Consider the following 19,703-nt stretch of genomic DNA (forward strand, 5'->3'; position numbering starts at 1 on the left):
CACACAAGATCATCTACTTGTTGACATCACATTTAGGGAGTCTAATCAATCATTCTCAGAAGCAGAGATTTCATGCAAGCTTCCCTCATCCTGCAACTAGGAAAACAGGATAGTTCCAAAATTTTCCATTACATCAGCTCTACTTTGAAAGAGAATAAATATCTGGCCTAAGCAAATGTGATAGCACTCTTCATGAAATAACACTGTGTACTGTGACATACTGGCATAAAGCAACTACTTGAAATCCTAAAAACAGGAAAAAATTATTACCTGGAACATACGAAACTGCAAACAACTCTCTTCCAAACGATTTGTGTTTGATTTCTCTTATGAACTCCCCAGTCTCTAACATGAAGCACTGAATTCGACCATTTTCCCTGTCTGCAACACACAGCTGACTGAAGTCGGGGATCAGGGCTAAGCTGTGAGGGATACGAAACTGTCCAGGTCTGGCTCTGCCTAAAGAAGTCTCTGCAATACAAAATATCCAGGTTTCTGTTAAAGTACACACTGAAACTATCAGTTTTGCTTAGAAACAGCAGTATGTCACTTAACGCAATATAACCCGGGGAAAATAATAAAGTCAGCTTGCTTTCTTCTCCTAGCAGTTTTACTTGTTTAGGTAGGTAAACTGTGGTAGTCTTTCGTGTTGTCTTTGTAAACCCTGAACTTACGAATTCACTATTTCCCTATAATATCTGGCATAGTTTTAATGCCTGATACATAAATCTGAGTCAGACAGAAATGTAATTATTCATAAAACCTGGAAGGTATTTCAGTAATAGAAATTTATAAACAAAAGTAATAGCAACATCAGCAATCTCATGGTTCACGATGAGTTCATGATAACGGCAGTATGGGTAAAGTACCAAGAGCTCTGACCAGTACCTTCTCCCCACTGCATCATGTACAATCCATTTGGAGAGAACTGGATGATTCGACTGTTACAGTAGCCATCAGAGACATAAATGCTGCCAGTGATTGGATCCACGGTCACATCAGTTGGTTGACAAAAATGATTTTTGTCACTGCCCGGTTCCAAAGCGACTCCTAACATCAGTAACGGTTCTTTGTCATATGCTCCCAGTTTAAAAACCTTTTTTTTTAGTCAATGGGAAAAAAGAGGTTTCAGTTATGGAAGGTGAAATATAAGAGGGATAACTGCCTATGGAACAGTATCTATTACTGTGTATAAAATAAATTTATATGCCAAACACAACCTTAATATATTGACAATGACACCTATTACCAGTTTTTCAGTAGTGTTGATTCTAGGAAATTTCTGTCTAAAATAAAATTTCCTGTGATTACAGCAAACAAATTCGTTTCACATTACAGATTTAAGTACATAGGAGAATCTATAAGCAAAGATGTAGCAGAAAAATCTGTTCTTTTTCAAAATAACCATTGTTTAAAATCAGGTAGCTTTATTTCTGAATACTATGTCCATGTAGGAAATTATTCAACACAACTATATTCCATGAAGGCCACAGGGGTCAATTTCTTTAGGCATATTCTTAATGTTTATCTTAACAGGCCTAGATAAATAATTTATGTCAAATCTCTAGGAAAAAAAAACCAACTCTTTTGGCAAAATATTAAGGTCCTGGTATTAAAGCTTCAAAAACATACCTGATGGAGAGCTACATCAGTGACCCAGAAGTTACTGTTCTTATCTATACTCAAACCATGTGGTAAATAAAATCTGCAAGCACAAACGTAGAAGAATCAAGTTAAAAACATCTTTCAGGAAGAGTGATGTAGATGTGAAGATTTCACTTTTTATCTACGGAACACAAATGCTGTACATATTAACTACCTGTAGTATTTAATGAAAGAGATAGCTTTACAGAATAGAATTTTCTTAACAGGAGCGTTTCAGCTCTGAAGTTCAATTGATGTCTGGTATCTCAGTCAGGCTAATATTCAGTATGTTTAAGGACAATGCACAATACTCATGAGCTCTGCATTTCTGTTAATCTGGCTGATGAAACTATATGAATTGCTAGAAAGCACAGGTGTAAAGATGGTAAATTACTTTTATTAGTTGTTGATTTTGCAATTATTAATTAATTATTAATTTAAATAAAGAGGCCACAATCACACAATGTAATATAAAACACCTGTGAGAATGGGTTTGAGGACTTTTTGGAGTAAAATATACAGAAATGTTAGTCTATTAGTAAGAGCAAAAATAACTTACAGACTTTTGCCCATGGAATGAAGCAGTTTTGCATTACTTGGATTCAGGACAAGAATTGTGTTCTGTTCAATTGGTCCAAGTCCTCTTTGCTGATAAACAAACTTGCTGTCAAAAGAACTACAAAAAAATAGTTTGATAGAAAGCCAGCATTAGAAGACTCCACTGATGAACAATACACATGCAACTTAAAGCCAAGTTTTGTAGTTTAATTCCTGTGTGGGGTTATTGGCTTCTTTATTTCTTTAAATAAACCTTATTACACTACTGTATGATTGTAAGATTTATAGTATTGGATGTCTGAATTTCCTACTGAGGTTATGATTTCCAAACTAAGGGAGCACCAAATCAACACAGCAACAGTTAAGATAATCCTAAAGCAAGCAAGTAAAAAAACTCTTTTTTATTTTAATCTTCTTTGTTGTGGCAAATCAGAAATGGGAAATCAAACAATGTAGCCTAAGTGAAAATATAGCTAATCACCAGGGCATAATTGCCAGTAAAACCAGGTATACTTCATACTGTCTAAGGCAGTGTGTGCGTGTGTTTGTATATCTTTTGCATTTTCTGTTTTAAAACACAATTCAATATTTTGCTAGAGCTTACTACGATAAGATTCAGGTCTTAAGGTTCTTATCCTTTTTAGAGTGTGTTTGCAGAAGGCTATAGGATATGATGAGTATTTCTCCTATCCCCACAACTCTACTCTCAATTCTCAGGGTACATGGAATATATTAATAAACAACATTTAAACATGTCAACTAATTCAGACATTAAGAACTAGGATTAACTTCCCAGAAGAGATTCATTAGGCATAAAATTATCACATGATTAGCAAAGAATAAAAAATATATTTGTCTGTACCCCTATGGAGAAGTTGGCTATTACTCTAACCTGTTGAAATATACATTCAGTATTTAATGAAGGTAAATAGAGAGTAAAATATTTTGAACAATATTTAAGTCTAAATGTTAGAAGATGGTGTTTGATGAAAAATGTGTGAATACAAGACATACTCCTGCCTCGCACCTTGTATTTTTAAACCCATTTGTTAATCCCAAGAGAAATCCAGCTATGATTGATGCAACTTGGTAAACATGAATACACTTTGTAGTCACAGAGAAGGCTATGAATAAAGGTATTAAAACTTTATACTGCACAGTCATAGTAGCCTCACCTCTCCATAACATTAAATATTTATATGTCTGGAATTTTCAATGTGGAAACCAATACTGGCTTCATATATAACCAGAAAAATCTATGATGGATGTGCTTAAGTTTCTGCATAGGCTATGATTAAAAAATAATATTTAGATATTGCCAATATGTATGGTAACTATCTGTGACTATTTATTTTGTTTCTGACAGAAATCAGTAAGTCCTTCTCAGTACGAATGGTTAAACACAAGGTGATAGTTACTAAAACACTCTACTGAGCCTTCCTAAACACTGCCATGATGCTACAGGGATACACAGGATAAATAGTACTGGAACACAATGGCCTACTGATGTGTACCTGCTTGTTTGACCATGGTTCAGTAGGTGTTGTTTTATTCTTTACCATTACTGACAGTAATCTTCCATAACAAGTTCTCTCGGTTTTAAACAGTTTTATTTAAAGGGAAGTCTAATACTCATAGGCACTTGCTCTAGGTATAGATGACCACAACTGGAGAACTAACACTGGACAGTCTGAACTAATATTATTAATGTTCTTAATAATCAGCACAACTAATCACAGAAGAGAATCTTAGTGATAGTAGGTATTGTGCAAAAAAAACCCACAGAAAACAAGACTGTATCTCTGGAGAACTGACTATCTAGACAACTTTAAAAAATTATTTGCTTTCCTTATTATGATTTTCGTTCTTAGTAACAGTGCTGTGAGACTTCTAAGTATTCCCTGCTAACAACTACCCAGCTCTTCTTGGAACTGAGTGCTTTCAGTGTAAATAAGAGATTGTATAGTATTTTATGCAAAGGAAGCCTAGTGAACTTTGAAATGAGTTTATGGGAGTGATCCTCCATGCATTTTCTCCCTGTAAAATTTCCTTTTCTAGGAGGAAGACTGGCATGCTACAGAAGCACTGTCACTCTTCTTCCCAGTGTTTGAGACCAGTTTCCCAGGTAGTCAATGTCCCTTTGTTTCAACTGATAAATGAGGACACAAATAATGCTGACTACTGCTAGCTTAAAAGAAGCAAGACCAAAACCAACCAACCAAAATAACTGAACACCTTACTATTAAATGTCACATTGCTCTGCAGCTTGGTTTTCCAATAGGTTCTGCAGTTTGATATCAAAGGACCAATAAAATATGCTCCATATGTCACTACTTCTAATTTAAAACCCCAATGTAATTCCATAGCTATTTCTCTACTTTACAGCTGGCCACTTCACACTAATACAAACAATTTATTGCTAAATCTAACGTCCTTCTGCTGGGCTACATATTAAATTTAGACAGACCACCTGATCTCATAACCCCTGAAGGCACAACACTGAGCCTTCACCATTGTGGTACGTGCTCAGCCTAAATTAACCTGCCTAGCCTGTTAAGTAACAAGAATGCAGTTTATATTCTTTCTTATGTCTTTTATAAATTGCATGAATAGTACACATTTTTCATCACAAAGTGCAAAATAACTTCCAACTGATTCATTGCTTAGCCAGCTGAATAGTTCTAATTTTTTTCTTCTCAACAGCACATGCTGCAAAGAGCAAAGACTGTTCTGAAACTGAGGAGACGATGTGGTAGAAGAACCTGATTTATTTAAAAGGATTTTTTTAAAAAATCATGCACAGAAAGAATGCTACAGACACTGAAAAGCTGCTACTGTATTATAGAGCTTGCCATTGCATAACTGCTTTTGCGTTCTAAAGCAGACTGAAGTCACCTTATAAAACAGCACAGACCATTCACTCAGCTCTATTCAGCTGAATGAATGAATCCAACTTTTATGGCATATATTAATAATGCATTTGAAACATCTGTGCATTGCCTAACAGCACAGATAATTCTTGTTTATTTTGTTTCTATATTATGCTGGTGAAGTATTGAAACAGAGAAAATAAATTCTAGGATTTCAGGCTTGATTGATGCATCATGTATATGATTTGGTAAGGACTATACTCAATTAACTGTGTATTTACAGCTAATGATAAACATTAACTTAAAAGTCTGATAACTTATTATCCCTCCCCCATACAATAGTCATGATAAACCTCTTTCAAATACTCATTTTTTTTATTCCTTTTTATTGACAAATGAGAACAAATACGCTCCCTTCCTTTTCAGCATAACCCATGAAAGGGACCCCAGACTATTTCATGTGCCCATGATTTACCCAAAGATAAAAAGGGAAGGCTGACTGGCTGAGCACATGTCTGTGTGCCTCTTCTCTGTGCCACAAGATATGAAACAACAGCTTAACCACAGGCACGTTTTCCAAACATATTGTTTTAAAGTCACAATACTATAGATGTATATATATTATATGCATATATACTATATATAAACAGGTCTACAGAAGTTTCAGCCTATCTGATTTAAGGGTTCCCTGCCTTCCTAAATATTAACAGTGCTCCACAAGAAGAAGAAAAAAACCAAACTCGTGAACAAAACCCCTCTGAAATTAGGATTTCATGTGTAGTTATCTTTACAGAAAACCCATAACCAGTTTCAGTTAACAGCAGCTCATTTTGCATCTTGGTTACATATCTGGGACTGAATGCTTTTGATCATATTTACAAGGCCAGTCAGTTTTCACTTTGTTCCAACTTCAGTCTCCACATGATGGCAAATATGGAAAGCTCCGACACAAGACTGATGTACGGATTAACACTACTAATACTAAAAATATGATAAAGCATTCTGGGAAGTTTGATAATCACAGGCTAGAAATACTCAGAATATGAACAACGGCTGCTGTCAAAGACAGGGCTGAATTAAGTGAACCTATAGTGTTACTCAGCACAGTTGGTAGGTATATGAATTTCCAGACTCCAGACCACAGCTCCAATATTCTGGACCACACCGTAAGAAAGTTGAAGTTCAACCTGTCTCAACACGATTGATTCATTATGCTCACTTGCTATTTTAGGGAACATTACTTTTTTTTTGTTTTGTTTAAAATCCGTAGTTTCTCCAGATACTGCTTGGTCTCAAACTCCAGTTTTGTGTTGTGGGTATACCTCAGTTGCCAGACACTCAAAAATACCACATCTCAGAAGAAATGAAAATAACTGCCAGCCTATTTTCAAATATGTTTTCAATTCTTTCTTCAATGACACAAAGAACAGCACTTATGTTCATGCATAGGAGTATGAGAAAACAAAACCCAGTATCAGCTTTTACTTGAAGCTTGAGTAATACAAGTTGCAGCAAGCATCACTCTTTCAAATTTTATAGTCCGTATTTATATGCACTTCAGCTGGAGAGATCACTGATATAATGCATGAGACATAAATGATTGCCTGATCTGCTGCATTATGTTATTTAGCTAAAAACCCGAAGAACCTACTTTCCTTCATAAAGCAGTATTCTAAGCATAATTTGTTACTATAAGGTTGAGAAAGCTGCCCCCTCTAATTTTCAGAAACTATGTTATCTGAAAATGAATTCATTGGGAGTTGAAAAAACCCCTCCTGTTTAACCTTACAGTTCTATACACAGAGAACAGACACTTAGAAAGAAGATTAAAAAAGCGCACTTAAAAAGGGTACTACATACTACTCCATTATAGGTAATACTATTTCCTCCCAGTATTGTGTTACAACTTCATGGAATTTTTTCCAAAGTGTCCATCTAAACAGTTAGACATACGATTTTAAAGCTCAAAGACATAAAGATGTTGTACAAAAAGAGACACGGTACTTTATTTGGAATGTTCTGTTCCTAAAATAACATACCTTTACTTTACAAACCCTAGAAAAATGGCCATTATAAAGTTTGGACTGTTTTGTTGTTTTGAGTGACACTAAATGCAGTAAATTTTATAAAACAAGTAGAAGAAAGCATGTTTTGAGAGAGTGCCTTGTAACAATCCAATTTTGTTCAGTGGACATAAACACAAGAAAGAATGAAGATACACTGGAGCTAGCTTTGCGTGTCTTAAACCCAGGTGCTAATAGTAGTAAACCATACTAAAACATCATTCTTCCAGGCTGATTAGTCCTGCTAAAAGACATGGAGAAGAAGGGATAATTAATCTCAGTAAATATCATACTAGCATGGTCATACAGTTTAAGGACCTAATGTACTATGTTCTTTTTCTCTGGAGACACATTCTTACCATCTAAAGACCCAGTAACCCCATCATCTTGAACTGTCAGTTACCACTTCTATTCTAAGTCTCCCAAACGCACTTTCAGCTGAAGAACTGAATTTTAAATGGAAAAGGAACTGCAATCTGTCTTTTTGTTTCTTGAGAAGGTATACAAACAGCACACACCAGTTTGACCTTCTAACATGCCATTATCACTATGCCACTATCTACATGCCAGTATCTACTTACTTTTCATCCCAGACGTGATCACCTCTGTGGAAGATAACTAGGTTATTTTCAGCATCCAGCGCCAACCCAGAAACTTGGCCTAGTTTGAGGTCTAACCCAGGCCACTCCACAGCCTCTTCTACATGGAAATCTGACCAAGGAAACAAATAAACAAAAGATAGACATTCATGTAGTATATTTATTTAAAAAAACATGGTTAACTGGCATTTGGTACAGACTGTTGGAAATTATACGGACATTTTCTGACATGCAGTATTTTCATTAATGCATTGCAATTTAATTCCAAGCATAGTTTTATTATAGTAAAGCATGCACAAGCACTGGCATCCTGTTACATATAGGATGACTGAACTTCAAAACTGCTTTTGACTCCATTCTTTTCTTCATCTCATAAGGATACAGATACTCTGACTCTAGAAGTTTTAGAAGCTCTGTGAATACTTTCTACATTGAAAGACTACAGAAATATACAATACTATCCAAAATCAGCAGGCAAATTTAAATATTAACCTATCAGTGTTTTATTAAAAAATGCATAACAAAGCCTATGAATCACACTATCAAAAGTGGGTGATTCATGACTTTTTTTTCAAAAAAGCTCTTAACACTAAGAAAAAAATACAGGAAAGGAAGAAAAACAGCAACAAAAAGCAAATAAAACGGTAATTCTGTTAATTTTGCCTATGACATTTCTTACAGCCAACATATGCGTTAGTTCTGGATAGTGTTTGTATCCTAATCCAAGTATTATAGGCATGAATAGGAAAGAGATGTCTAAATCTGATGACAGAGATGAAGAAAGGTACAATATCTGTCATTGTTTATGCTGTGACACACTTTTTAAGTACTGGTTGAATAACACAAATCTGATTTTCACACTGAATCAACAGCACAGGATTTAGCAAGTGAACTACTACTAAAAAGTCAGATACTTCTTCTGTTTGTCTTAAATCCTAAAACTCCTCACTCAAGGGAGACAAATTTAGTTTAACTTAAAGATGAAAATTAAAAATATAAAAATATGTTTACTTCAATCTTTTGTTTTATGTAAAAACAGACTAACACTTATTAAAGGTATGAACAGTTCAAAATCTGAAAAAGTTGCAGAGCATTAGCTACAAGGATTAATTTCTCACAAATAGACTACTTAAACGCTATTTGGAAGAGGTTGGTCTGGGTTGCTCTGGCAGTGTTAAGAGACAGTTGAACAGTATTTCCCAAAATAAAAAATGTAATGGCAAGACAAATGTCACTAATTCTGATAAAAGAAACAAAAAATCCCAATAATCCTAAAATGCCTTCTGCATTTTAGGAAACCCATCACTCCTTCCTTCCAGAAATTAATTTGTTCAGCACAATTCAGATATCTCTAATGTGCAGAATTTGTATGTAAGTACGTATAGCCAAACTGAAGGTGAATAGAAAGCAATTTCTTTGCAGTTACATGAAACTGGGGCTGTTTCACTAGTATTCAATGTGTTTGACACCATCATGCTGTACTTTCATCTCACCCAGTTTGTGTGTTTTGCTGTGATCCTAAACACTGATCACTGGGGTACCATCTAGGCAGGTGAAACACATATCCTCATTCACAAAGTGTCAGGGCATCTGTGCTTTGGAACAAGGCAGATCACAGACCTTAATACAGAGCATCCAAAGAATTTGAGATGGTTCAGCTGGAAGTAAATCTTCTAATGAAAGGAAAAATGAAAAGTGAAACAATATCCAAAATTTTCAGGTCATCTGTGCAACCCAGCTGTTCTGATAAGCACTGCCTTCCTTCCATTTCACTTGTAAGAGATGTAGTCTGAGCAGTAACAGCAAGGATGGGGTGAAGGGAAAACCATTTTTTACAATCTACACAGGGAAAAAATAAAACCAGTGCTGAAAACCTACCACAGACTAAGAGATTATTTTATCTTTGTAGTTTTAGATACCATAGCTAGAGTAGGTGATGGAGAAACTCTTTAGGCTAACACAGACCTAAGGCAAACCAGCAACTGCAGTGAATCCAAGACAGTAACCAGAAACTTCCAAAACAAGAAATTCTACTCTGGAGCAATTTTAGATGAACAAAAGTTCCAAGCTAAAAGAAAAGCTGTAAAGAAAAAAATTATACATATTCATAATTCTGTACAGTTCAGTTGGTCACAGCAGGTGCAGTACCAAGTGCATTCATGGACATTAGGATTTAGAAAAGAAGGATGAAAATCCAGTGTCTGCTTCCTCACTTGCTTATCCCATATCAGTCCAAGTTAACTTGTGGAAAACTGTTTAATGTTACAGTTTTCCTTGCAAAAGGCCTCTGAGCCTTTTGCAAAAAAGCTAGAAACGTTAAAAGGCTAAACATAGAAAGCCTAGATTCTGGCTTCTGTAAAATTCAGGCTCTTAAAAGGCAGGCACTATAAAATACAAAATGTTTATACTTACTCTTAAAGGACTAAAAGATTTCTGATAGATCAAAATAATAAAATGAATATACAGTGAAATACAATCTAATCACAAGAACTCCAGACTCTACACAACCTTTAGGTTTTTTCTCACACTTGTCCAAAATTGGTTTATTATTGTTATATTTTCTTTTCCTTTTGCAAGTCTTATACTGAAGGTCAATTGATATGGTTTTATCTTAAGGCAACTAGCTTTTCACAGAAACTTACTAAATTTAGACTTCATTTTTCTAAGACTGATTATTAATTCCCTACAAAACTAAGTGGTCCATGGAAAAGTTACACATGAAACCAATGAAAATTACTTTTCCCCATTAAAATAATTTACAATTACTTAAAAAAATATAAACGCCAGTTTTGTTGTAAATGAGATTTCTAAACTAAGTACCAGATCTTCTACCTTGTAATTTACAGTCATTCCTTTCATCAATAAAACTATAAAGAATTACACAGATTTAGAACATGCAAATCAACCTCTAAGCGAAAGAATAGAGCCTTATTCATTGGTGAAATTGCAATTTACTGTCCAGAAATCCCTGGAAGCTCTTGCTAGCTTTACAAATTTTAGTCATGTTGCATTTACTCAGTGCCATCAGAGTAGTCATTTAAATCTTGACAAATATAAGTAAGCAATGCAGAAAGGAGTTTTAAAAATTGGAAAATCACACTGTTTGCCTTAATTAGGAGGTATAATTGTACTGGTTGCAGTGATGTTGAACAACCTGACTGATTAGTGACTAGGCTTGGGGTAAGAAGACAACAATAGTGCAGGAAGAGCAGTAGTATGAAGTTATAAACCACAACATTTATAACCTTACTTAATGTATTGGTTACTTGCTATTTCAGGCCAGTCACATGTTTACATGTGGAATATTTGCAAGACTGAAAATATTAAAAACTATTTTAATTCTGGTAATTTTTAAACAGTTAAATGAAATTAATTTAACAGCAACCAGAGTCTTGTCCAAAGAAATACTGAGAATTTTTTAAATTCAATATAGAAAAGAATTTTATGAAGGGTGCAAATTTTTTGATTTAATAAGGCAAGCTAAAACAACTTATGTTCCACTTCTTCCTCTGAAGAGAAAAGTTCTGTTATGGAAGGTTTTGTTCTTCTAATACGTAAATACTTCCCAAAACAGAAACTAAACATGTGCTTAAAGATTTTATTGCTATCAAAAGTTCTTTTGTCAGAAGATGGTGCTGACGGCTTCTGCAGTTCAGAATTTCTGTAGTTAGTCACAAACATTAAAAAAAAATCAATGCCAATTAAGATAATTTCAGTTTTCCTTTTTGCTGTAACTAAAAACTGCATCATTTGAAAGTCCATTTATTAATTAGTACTCCACCAACAAATTTCCCCAAAATATGTATCTACTAAAGTAGCCAAGGGAATACTTTCTGTTGTTAGAACTTATGCCATATGGTGTGCCAACCAAGACATTTATTCAGTTCATTGACACTCCCTCTTCTGGATCAGTTAAAACAGAACAGGAATTTCTTTTTTCCCCCTCTACACACCACATGCTATTAGTCTGAACTGAACAACTGGTTTTGCAAAAATGCTACACACATTACTCTTCTGAGCATTTAATTTCAGTGTTGCAAGTGTGTTTAATTTCATAAAATTATTTATCATTTACACTTATGTCAGGCACATGCTAACATCCCACCTGTTTTTGCCCTTGTGCCAATAACCTGACAAGCTCTCATTTAACTGACTAGAATAATGTAACACTGGAAAGACTTCATCTTTGGTTTTCAGTTAAATACAAACCCAGAATTCTGGTGATTTGAATACTCTAGCAGAATCTCACATAAGTGGAGACAATACATGCTAATATTTTGAACTGAAATAAAAATTAAATAGATGATGAAAGATGTATATCTGTGTACAACAGTACCTGAACACATCAAGCTGGCTGGTTGCAATGTAACAGCAAACATGTGATGCTACAGCTTATGCAAACAGATGACTTTCATGCATACATACCAGTTTCTTTTATGAGATACTCATCACATGCTGCATTATCTGGCTTTCCACATTAGCAAGTAAGACTAAGCACAATCAGTATCACAGAGACCAAAATGCAAGTAAAACAAACACAATGCTTCCATGGTTTATGCTGTCATAGAAACCTGAAGGGAATGGCATAATAAAACAGCCTGTCCAAGAATATTTGGATAGCCAAGTCCAATTTGAAATAAATATGCAGAAAATTTTACTTCTGAAAAATTTTTGAGGATTAGCTACCACTCCTTCTGAAGGAGAGAAAAGATGTCCGATAGAATTACAGCAATAAATTCTATAAAATTCTGTACCTGACAAACCAAGTTAATCAGAAAACTCATAAAATGCATTGATTATCCCAGTGACCATTTTGTAGTGGTTACTTCTCCTAAGAAAATTCTTCACTTCCCATGACTGTGTTTATCTTGTTTTAGCAAAATTGATACAAAAACATTAGTCTTGAGACTACAAAAAATATGTTCCAAAAAGTACTGGTATTGTGCAATTGGTATACATTCTTTCTTCACACATGAAGGGGGAAACAACCCCACTGAAATACTTCTAAAATAGGAGAACATTTCCATAATTAGGAAAACTGTCACATAAAGTACTTCCAAGCATCAAATGATATTCCCTTCAGATTTTGCTAATGAGGATCACAGATCTTACACTGCATTTCACTGCATAAAATTAACCCCTAACCCACCTCCTGTATGTTCTTTTTCCCAGCTTCCCTCACCATGTTTAGGCCGTTGTAAAGAGAAATGTCTGTTCTCTGGTGGCCTCAGGGTAGACTCTAGTCTGTGAAATTTGTGAATTCTGTCTCTGACAAGAATAGTATGGTCCCTTTCATCATGATTTGTGATCTCTCTGGCAAGATCCTTCTTTTGGACTACATTAGCAATCTCAGCTACAAGATAGGATTCTGACTTTTCTGTAGGGTTATGCTTATGCACATGCACAACATCTTCCCTTTCTCCTAGCAGCTTGGAAAGGAGCGAATAGAAATCACCTGCACAGAAAAGAGAAAAGATAAGAGGAAAGGAGGGATAAAACAATTATAACAGATCGTGTAGTTTTAGAAACTTCAGCAAATTATAATGTAACAAAGTTACTCAAATGGTCATTGTCAAAAGTAGTATAAGAGGGAACTGTTTCAGCCTTGGGAATTGAGTGAGCCAAGTCTTTGCTATGAAAAGATAATGGTAAATCTTTATCAACTTTAATTTACATATAAATGTCCACTTTTACCTTACACTCTGGCATCAAACAATTATCACCTCTACACAGAGGTTCTTGGGAACAAGAAAAAAATAAAAAGGGAAGAGAAAAGCTGAAGAAAGAAAGAGAAGGAGAAGGAGAAGGAGGAGAAGGAGGAGGAGAAGGAGAAGGAGAAGGAGGAGAAGGAGAAGGAGAAGGAGAAGGAGAAGGAGAAGGAGAAGGAGAAGGAGAAGGAGAAGGAGAAGGAGAAGGAGAAGGAGAAGGAGAAGGAGAAGGAGAAGGAGAAGGAGAAGGAGAAGGAGAAGAAGGAGGAGGAGGAGGAGGAGAAGGAGGAGAAGGAGAAGGAGGAGAAGGTGAAGAAGGAGGAGGAGAAGGAGGAGGAGAAGGAGAAGGAGAAGGAGGAGGAGGAGGAGGAGGAGGAGGAGAAGGAGAAGGGAAAAAAGGAAAAGGAAAAAAGAAAAAGAAAAATGAAAACAAAAATGCAAAAGAAGAAAAAGAAAAAAAGAAAAACAAAAAAGTGTGCAAATTTCAGTGAAAGAATATTTATGATGGATTTATCTGGATTTGCCAGGCTACTGCAGACTTATTCTATGTTACAAAACAAAGAGGTAAAAATTCTGTATTTTTATCCATTTGTTCACTTATAAAGACAATTACAGACAGTCATGATGCATTTCAAAATATATTTCTTTGAAATCTGTCATTGCATAAGAAGCTTAGGCTGTAAGAAAACAAACTTTCACAATTGCAAATAGATTACATAGAAGATACTGTAGAAAGAAGACACTTTCTTCTTTGTGAACCATTAAATTTTCATTTATTAATTCGGTCTGGGTCCTGTTCCTCCTCTTCCTCCAAATAGTAACATTCCTTAGTCACAGCATCATCTGGCAACGCAGGGAACAGTATTTTCTCAAGGTGCTTTCTAGCAATGCAGTTATCACTACACCTTTCTTAGACACCAACAAGCATTTCAGCCAATTCCAGAACAAAAGCTCAAAGCAAACAACTGAAAATTAGGCATGTAAATTCCAGAACCACAACCTTCTTCACAAAATATTCAAACCAGCCAAAGAAGTTTTGATGAACTCAATGTTCAATTCTTTTTGAAGGATTAAATAAAGCGCTGACACTATGACAAGCATATACCTCTCCTGGGATTCTCTGCTAACCAGCAGGTACCCAACTTGTTAGAATTTATTAACCAAATACCTTGGCTGCCTGAAACTTTTATCAGTTCTGTTAAATACAACTGCACCATTTGAATGGAAAGAGACATCCAATATGCTCTAAGATTTAATGCAACTAGGTATACCTCTCTTTTATTTTAAGTACAAATCACTCATAATTAAGAATTTGTATTATTTTATGACAGGCTACGTAAGACACCTTTTCGAAAAGCAAAACTGTAACTAATAAAGCTTTCACCAAAAAACCCCATCCAGAACCAGAAACCATCACTTGCAGCCTGGAACAGAGGAATTTAAGTCTTTTGGAAATGACCCTAAGAGGATTTCTCATGTTTATAAACAGTCCTAGGTTCAATGATTTTGAGCAGGATTCCATTCCGTGTCCTTGTAAATGAAATATCCCAGATGAAATCTTCTGCAGAAGTAACTACTGAAGTAACAGGGCCAATTTCAATGAAATTAACAAAGCAAATTAGATAAGAGAAAAAACTGTTAAGCTATATAACAAAAATGAATTATTTGCTCCAAATACAATTGTGAAGCATCTAGTCCAACTATTGATTCAGAACAATTCCAAATACTCAAAAAAATATGATAGAAGTTTTGGACACAAACCATATTTATATAAATAGTATATTTATATAAATTTATATAAAAAGATTTATAATTACATCAATCAGGTTCAGTAGTCTCTACTTAAAGCATCCAAGAATTGGTGCTGATGTAGAAACACATCTGGAATTTCCTTTACTTAGGAAACATTCAGTATTAAAATACTCTCCATTAGCCTTAACTATACTTTTGCACCATTTAAAAAATTAAACAAAGTTTATATATACAAATGTTTTGGTTTTATCCATGGCTGGAGACCCACAGCTGAGCAAAATCCACTGACTTCTCTATATGCAATCATTTCTAAAAGAGAGGTTTGAATGGTAAAAGCAGTGTTCTGCCTAATGCAACTGTGAAAAGTCTCCCTAAACCAGCAAGCCTGGTGCTATTTTAAACTGCAGACATTTTTAAAGTCATGTTAGTGATTTTTGCCCAGTTCAGTCTTTCCTAGTTCTGTATCAACAGTATGATCAATTTACTTGTAGTTCTTGGTCACAAAAAGAACAACACGCTACAGTTTGTATAAAGGTTTCAGATCCCTAACTCACAACTCATATGCTCATTCTATTTGAACAAAGAAGTTTGCCAGCTTCCTGCTTCAGCCAAAGATACTGCATTCTGTCTCTGTTGTGCAGTGGCTGGCAGAGAATAATTATCTCACCCTCTAAAATAGAAATTACTTGTTGATTTAAAACAAACAAAAAAGTGCTTCAGTTTACCTGTCTGAAATTAGTTTCTCTTACTACAAAAACAACTGGTAAGAGACAGGACTCAGTGGACAACAAGAAGAAAAGCGAGCAGGGGAATTCAACTTAAAAACAACAAAAGGCCAGGGCACAGTTTTTAGGACAAGATGCTTTCATAGAAAATTCCAGTGGTCTTTATGGGAGCTATTAATCAGGGACTCAACTCCAAGTAGGCTGATCAGTTTTAGTTTTCTTCTAGCACTGAGCCTATGATCATAAGATATATGTGGAACTTTCAAACAGCGGAGTACAGAATAAGGTGATTTGAGTATGTCACTATCAGTGGCTATAGATGAGATATTTTCCAAGTTGAGCTTGTCCTATTGGTGCTTTCATTAAGCAGGGGTGTTGTAAACCCAAGAGTTAAGAATATTTAGGAACTGTCTAAATGTATGAAAAAGCATGTGCCTCAGAGAGTGAAAGTGGTTTGAAGTGTAGCTGCTCTGAAACTGTGATCTTTACCTTAAGTAAATGTGCTTGAGAAGATGAAATCTCTATACTTCAAGTTAAAAAGACATCCATGAAGTCCACATATCTGCCCCAGCATCTACATATGCTTGACACAAACAGTAGCTGAAGTCTTCTGTCAATTTCTTGTCATCCTGACACAACTCAAGAGTATTTACAAAGCAGAAAAGTTGTGTGCAGATGTGAAAAGGAAGAATTGAAGTTTCCAGATTACTCAATGTATGCAGCTGTTCCCTAAACTCCACACATTCAATGGAGGTCCCATATTATTTGGGACCAATGTTTTTCAGCTTGTTTGTGATCCCCAGGAAGATTCCAATAAATTTGAAGTAGTGTATTTTTAAGAAATAGTTCAGAATTCACTATGATGACTAGCAAAGAGCAGACTCCTGTTGTTTCTGATTAACAGTTCCTTTCTGCAAAGCAGTATACAGCAAACATCAAATAACAATCTTGTGTTGCTGATTCACAGCTGTCTTGTACTAGCTGGAACAGTTGAAGGATGTTGCTTGCCTGAAGATACTCAGTGGGAAAGGAACACCAGCAAGATGCACCATGTTATTTGTTTGGTCTTGTTTGAGAGGAGACAGACTGGCCTTCAGAATGCCTGAGTATGACTAGAAGAAGACATGGGTGAATGAACAACTTGCTCTTGATGAAATAACTGAGTCTAGCAGTGCAGTCTCAGGGAAGCTGACTGATTAGATTAGTTTCAGAGAGGATACCTACATGCACTTCTTATATGTAAGCTACCAGGACAGTTCCCTCTATGTCAGGGGTTCTCAACCCTTCCTTCACCATGGACCACCTTAAATACCTTTTGTAGCCGTGGACCACCAAGACTTAACTCAAGATTTAAAGCACTAGACTGCCTCAAGGGGCAGCGCTGGGACTGGGAAAGCACCTTCATGCTTGTTACCGGAGGCCAGCCCTGAAGAGCCCAGTAATGGAGGGACTTGCTGGTTTATTTGACGGCCAAGGGGAGTCACCTGGCAAAGGTGAGGGTGCGCTCCCTCTCATGCGCATCAAGGCAGGTGGGGGGGTGTGTGTATGTGTGGTTGGACTTGAGTATGAGAGGAGATGAGAGGAGTATTGAGAGGAGGGGGCTGTGGGAAAAGGAGGTGCAGTGCTTGCCACAGGCCAGACGAAGTGTTTCTGGGCTGGATGTTCCTTACCCCTGCTTTAAGTCTCTGCGGACCCTCCGTGATGACATCGCGGCCCCCTAGGGGTTCGCAGACCACAGGTTGAGAACCACTGCTCTATGTAATACACTAAAAGATGATTTGCTACAAATACGTACAGTTTATTCTATTCTGGAGGAAGTGACAGCTTCTATTCTGGAGGAAGTGACAGAGATCAACATCTCCAGAATGAAACAATGCACAAGCATATTCCAGTAAGTTTAAACTTAATTACTATGGCAGTTCTACACTAGGAAAATTTTACAGAACAGTGTTTTGGAAAACAGTTATACAAACAAATAAAATCATAACATTGGTGATTTAATCGCAAACCATGAGCTGAATCCCACCTGATCTCAATAAAAGACCAGATTAGTTTAAGGTTAATAAAACAGTTTAGTATGTTGACCACCAAGGTCCGGGTAGAATCCTAATGGTGTTGAACTATCCATGTTTAAAAACAGTCCTTTTCTTTTCAGCAGTAGTGTGAGTTCGCCAACTTGCAGTGAGCAGTCGCTGTCCATGGTCCTTATGCAGCACACCATTATGCTGTTGGAAGTACCAATTTTCAGTTTGGATGAAGTACCTAGCCATGGTGCTACAGGACGAAGCTATGAGATAGACGGGAAATTCAGCCATAGTAAGTCTGTCCAGAGAGCTCCAATGTGTAACTATTAAGATACATATGTGAAAACTCACTGCGTTTTAGAAAAAAGGCAAAGACACTCTGGTGGTGTGAGAGAATTCTCATCTCCACAATATGTATTTGTGTCATAATGCCTGTACACTGTTTCACTGAGACAGTTCAGCGAGGCTCTCCAGCCTGTCACTGACATTTCAGATTTTTTTTAGGAGTCACACTGAACAGGATTTCAAACATGAAACCACTACTGCAGTCTTCTGACAAAACAATGTCTTATCAGGAAATAACCAGAACTGAGGGATCAAGCGCAAAAATCTAGCAAGCACTCTTCTGTGTTGACAGAGGACTGATACTGCAAAGTTCATCTGTGTGTTGCTGCAGCTCAGTTGGTGTGAATGCTTGTATTGAAAGTCTCCTCTTCTTGAGCATGCCTGATCTGACATTGAGCCAGTATGTCGGTCCTTCCAAACTCATGTCTTGGTCCCTTTATAACTGTAGTAAAAGACAAGTTTTCATAGTTGACTTTGGGTTTCCTATCCCTGAATAAAATGGAGTGTATTCTGAGACTACATATTTCTGTCTTATCAGGATGTGCTTCTGTTTAGTGTCTTCATGTGGCAAAAATAGACAGTGCTTTGCCTTTTCAGAAGTGCTGAAATCAGGATCCAAATGATATGGACTTCAACTACGACTTCACCTCATCTTAAATCTCAGGTAATGTCTATGTAATATGTTAAGAGTCACATCAGAGAATGTGTACTTAAGATGAAGAACTATCTTCCTGATGAAGATATGGAAATTTGGCTACAAGTATCAGCTTCAAGATTGGGAAGAAATAAATGCCTTCCAAATAACTTTTATCAAAATCAAAAGTTTAATTTTCTTTGCCTTCTTTGGCTCCTAGATGAAGCTACTAAGATCATTCTAACAGGTATACATAAGATAACACTGCTGGTAGAAAAGAAGGGGAGAAAGGCACGGAAAGGCATTGTAGAAGTGAATAAAATGTCTATTTGTTTGAAGTTACATTGGACACAGTTTGACATAATAGGCCAAAACAACTTTCAAAATGGCTTCTAGCCTGCTATTATTTTTCATGTGAGTCCTACCATACTAATTTAATCTGTTGCTTTGATGAAAGCATCGGAAAGATTCCTGAGCACTAAAAAATATTAAGTGAGGCTGTTTTCTTTTTCACAGAATCATAGAATCATCTAGATTGGAAAAGAACTTGAAGATCATCTAGTCCAACCATTAACTAACATTGACAGTTCCCAACTACACCATATCCCTAAGCACTATGTCAGCCTGACTCTTAAACACCTCCAGGGATGGGGACTCCACCACTGCCCTGGGCAGACCATTCCAATGCCTAACAACCCATTCTGCAAAGAAATGCTTCCTAATATCTAGTCTAAATCTTCCCTGGCACAACTTGAGGCCACTACCTCTTGTCCTATCACTT

The 19,703-nt window shown here is 36.1% G+C and overlaps 1 protein-coding gene across 7 annotated transcripts in view; it reads right to left on the reverse strand.

Moving 5' to 3' along the window:
* Window positions 1-19,703, reverse strand: part of PAM (peptidylglycine alpha-amidating monooxygenase) — a 147,444-nt gene that overhangs the window by 16,554 nt on the left and 111,187 nt on the right. For 5 of the 7 annotated variants that reach the window (XM_074855929.1, XM_074855928.1, XM_074855924.1 and 2 more), the window contains exons 15-20: window positions 12,884-13,189; window positions 7,717-7,846; window positions 2,204-2,320; window positions 1,633-1,705; window positions 889-1,096; window positions 271-471 (exon numbers count right to left, since the gene is read on the reverse strand). In XM_074855929.1, coding sequence (XP_074712030.1) covers window positions 271-471; window positions 889-1,096; window positions 1,633-1,705; window positions 2,204-2,320; window positions 7,717-7,846; window positions 12,884-13,189 — 1,035 coding nt within the window. The remainder of the gene's footprint in view (window positions 1-270; window positions 472-888; window positions 1,097-1,632; window positions 1,706-2,203; window positions 2,321-7,716; window positions 7,847-12,883; window positions 13,190-19,703) is intronic. The other 2 variants (XM_074855927.1, XM_074855930.1) reach the window with 2 other exon arrangements.

This window comes from Strix uralensis, chromosome Z, assembly GCF_047716275.1.
Source record: "Strix uralensis isolate ZFMK-TIS-50842 chromosome Z, bStrUra1, whole genome shotgun sequence".
In the NCBI taxonomy this organism is placed as follows: Eukaryota; Metazoa; Chordata; class Aves; order Strigiformes; family Strigidae; genus Strix; species Strix uralensis.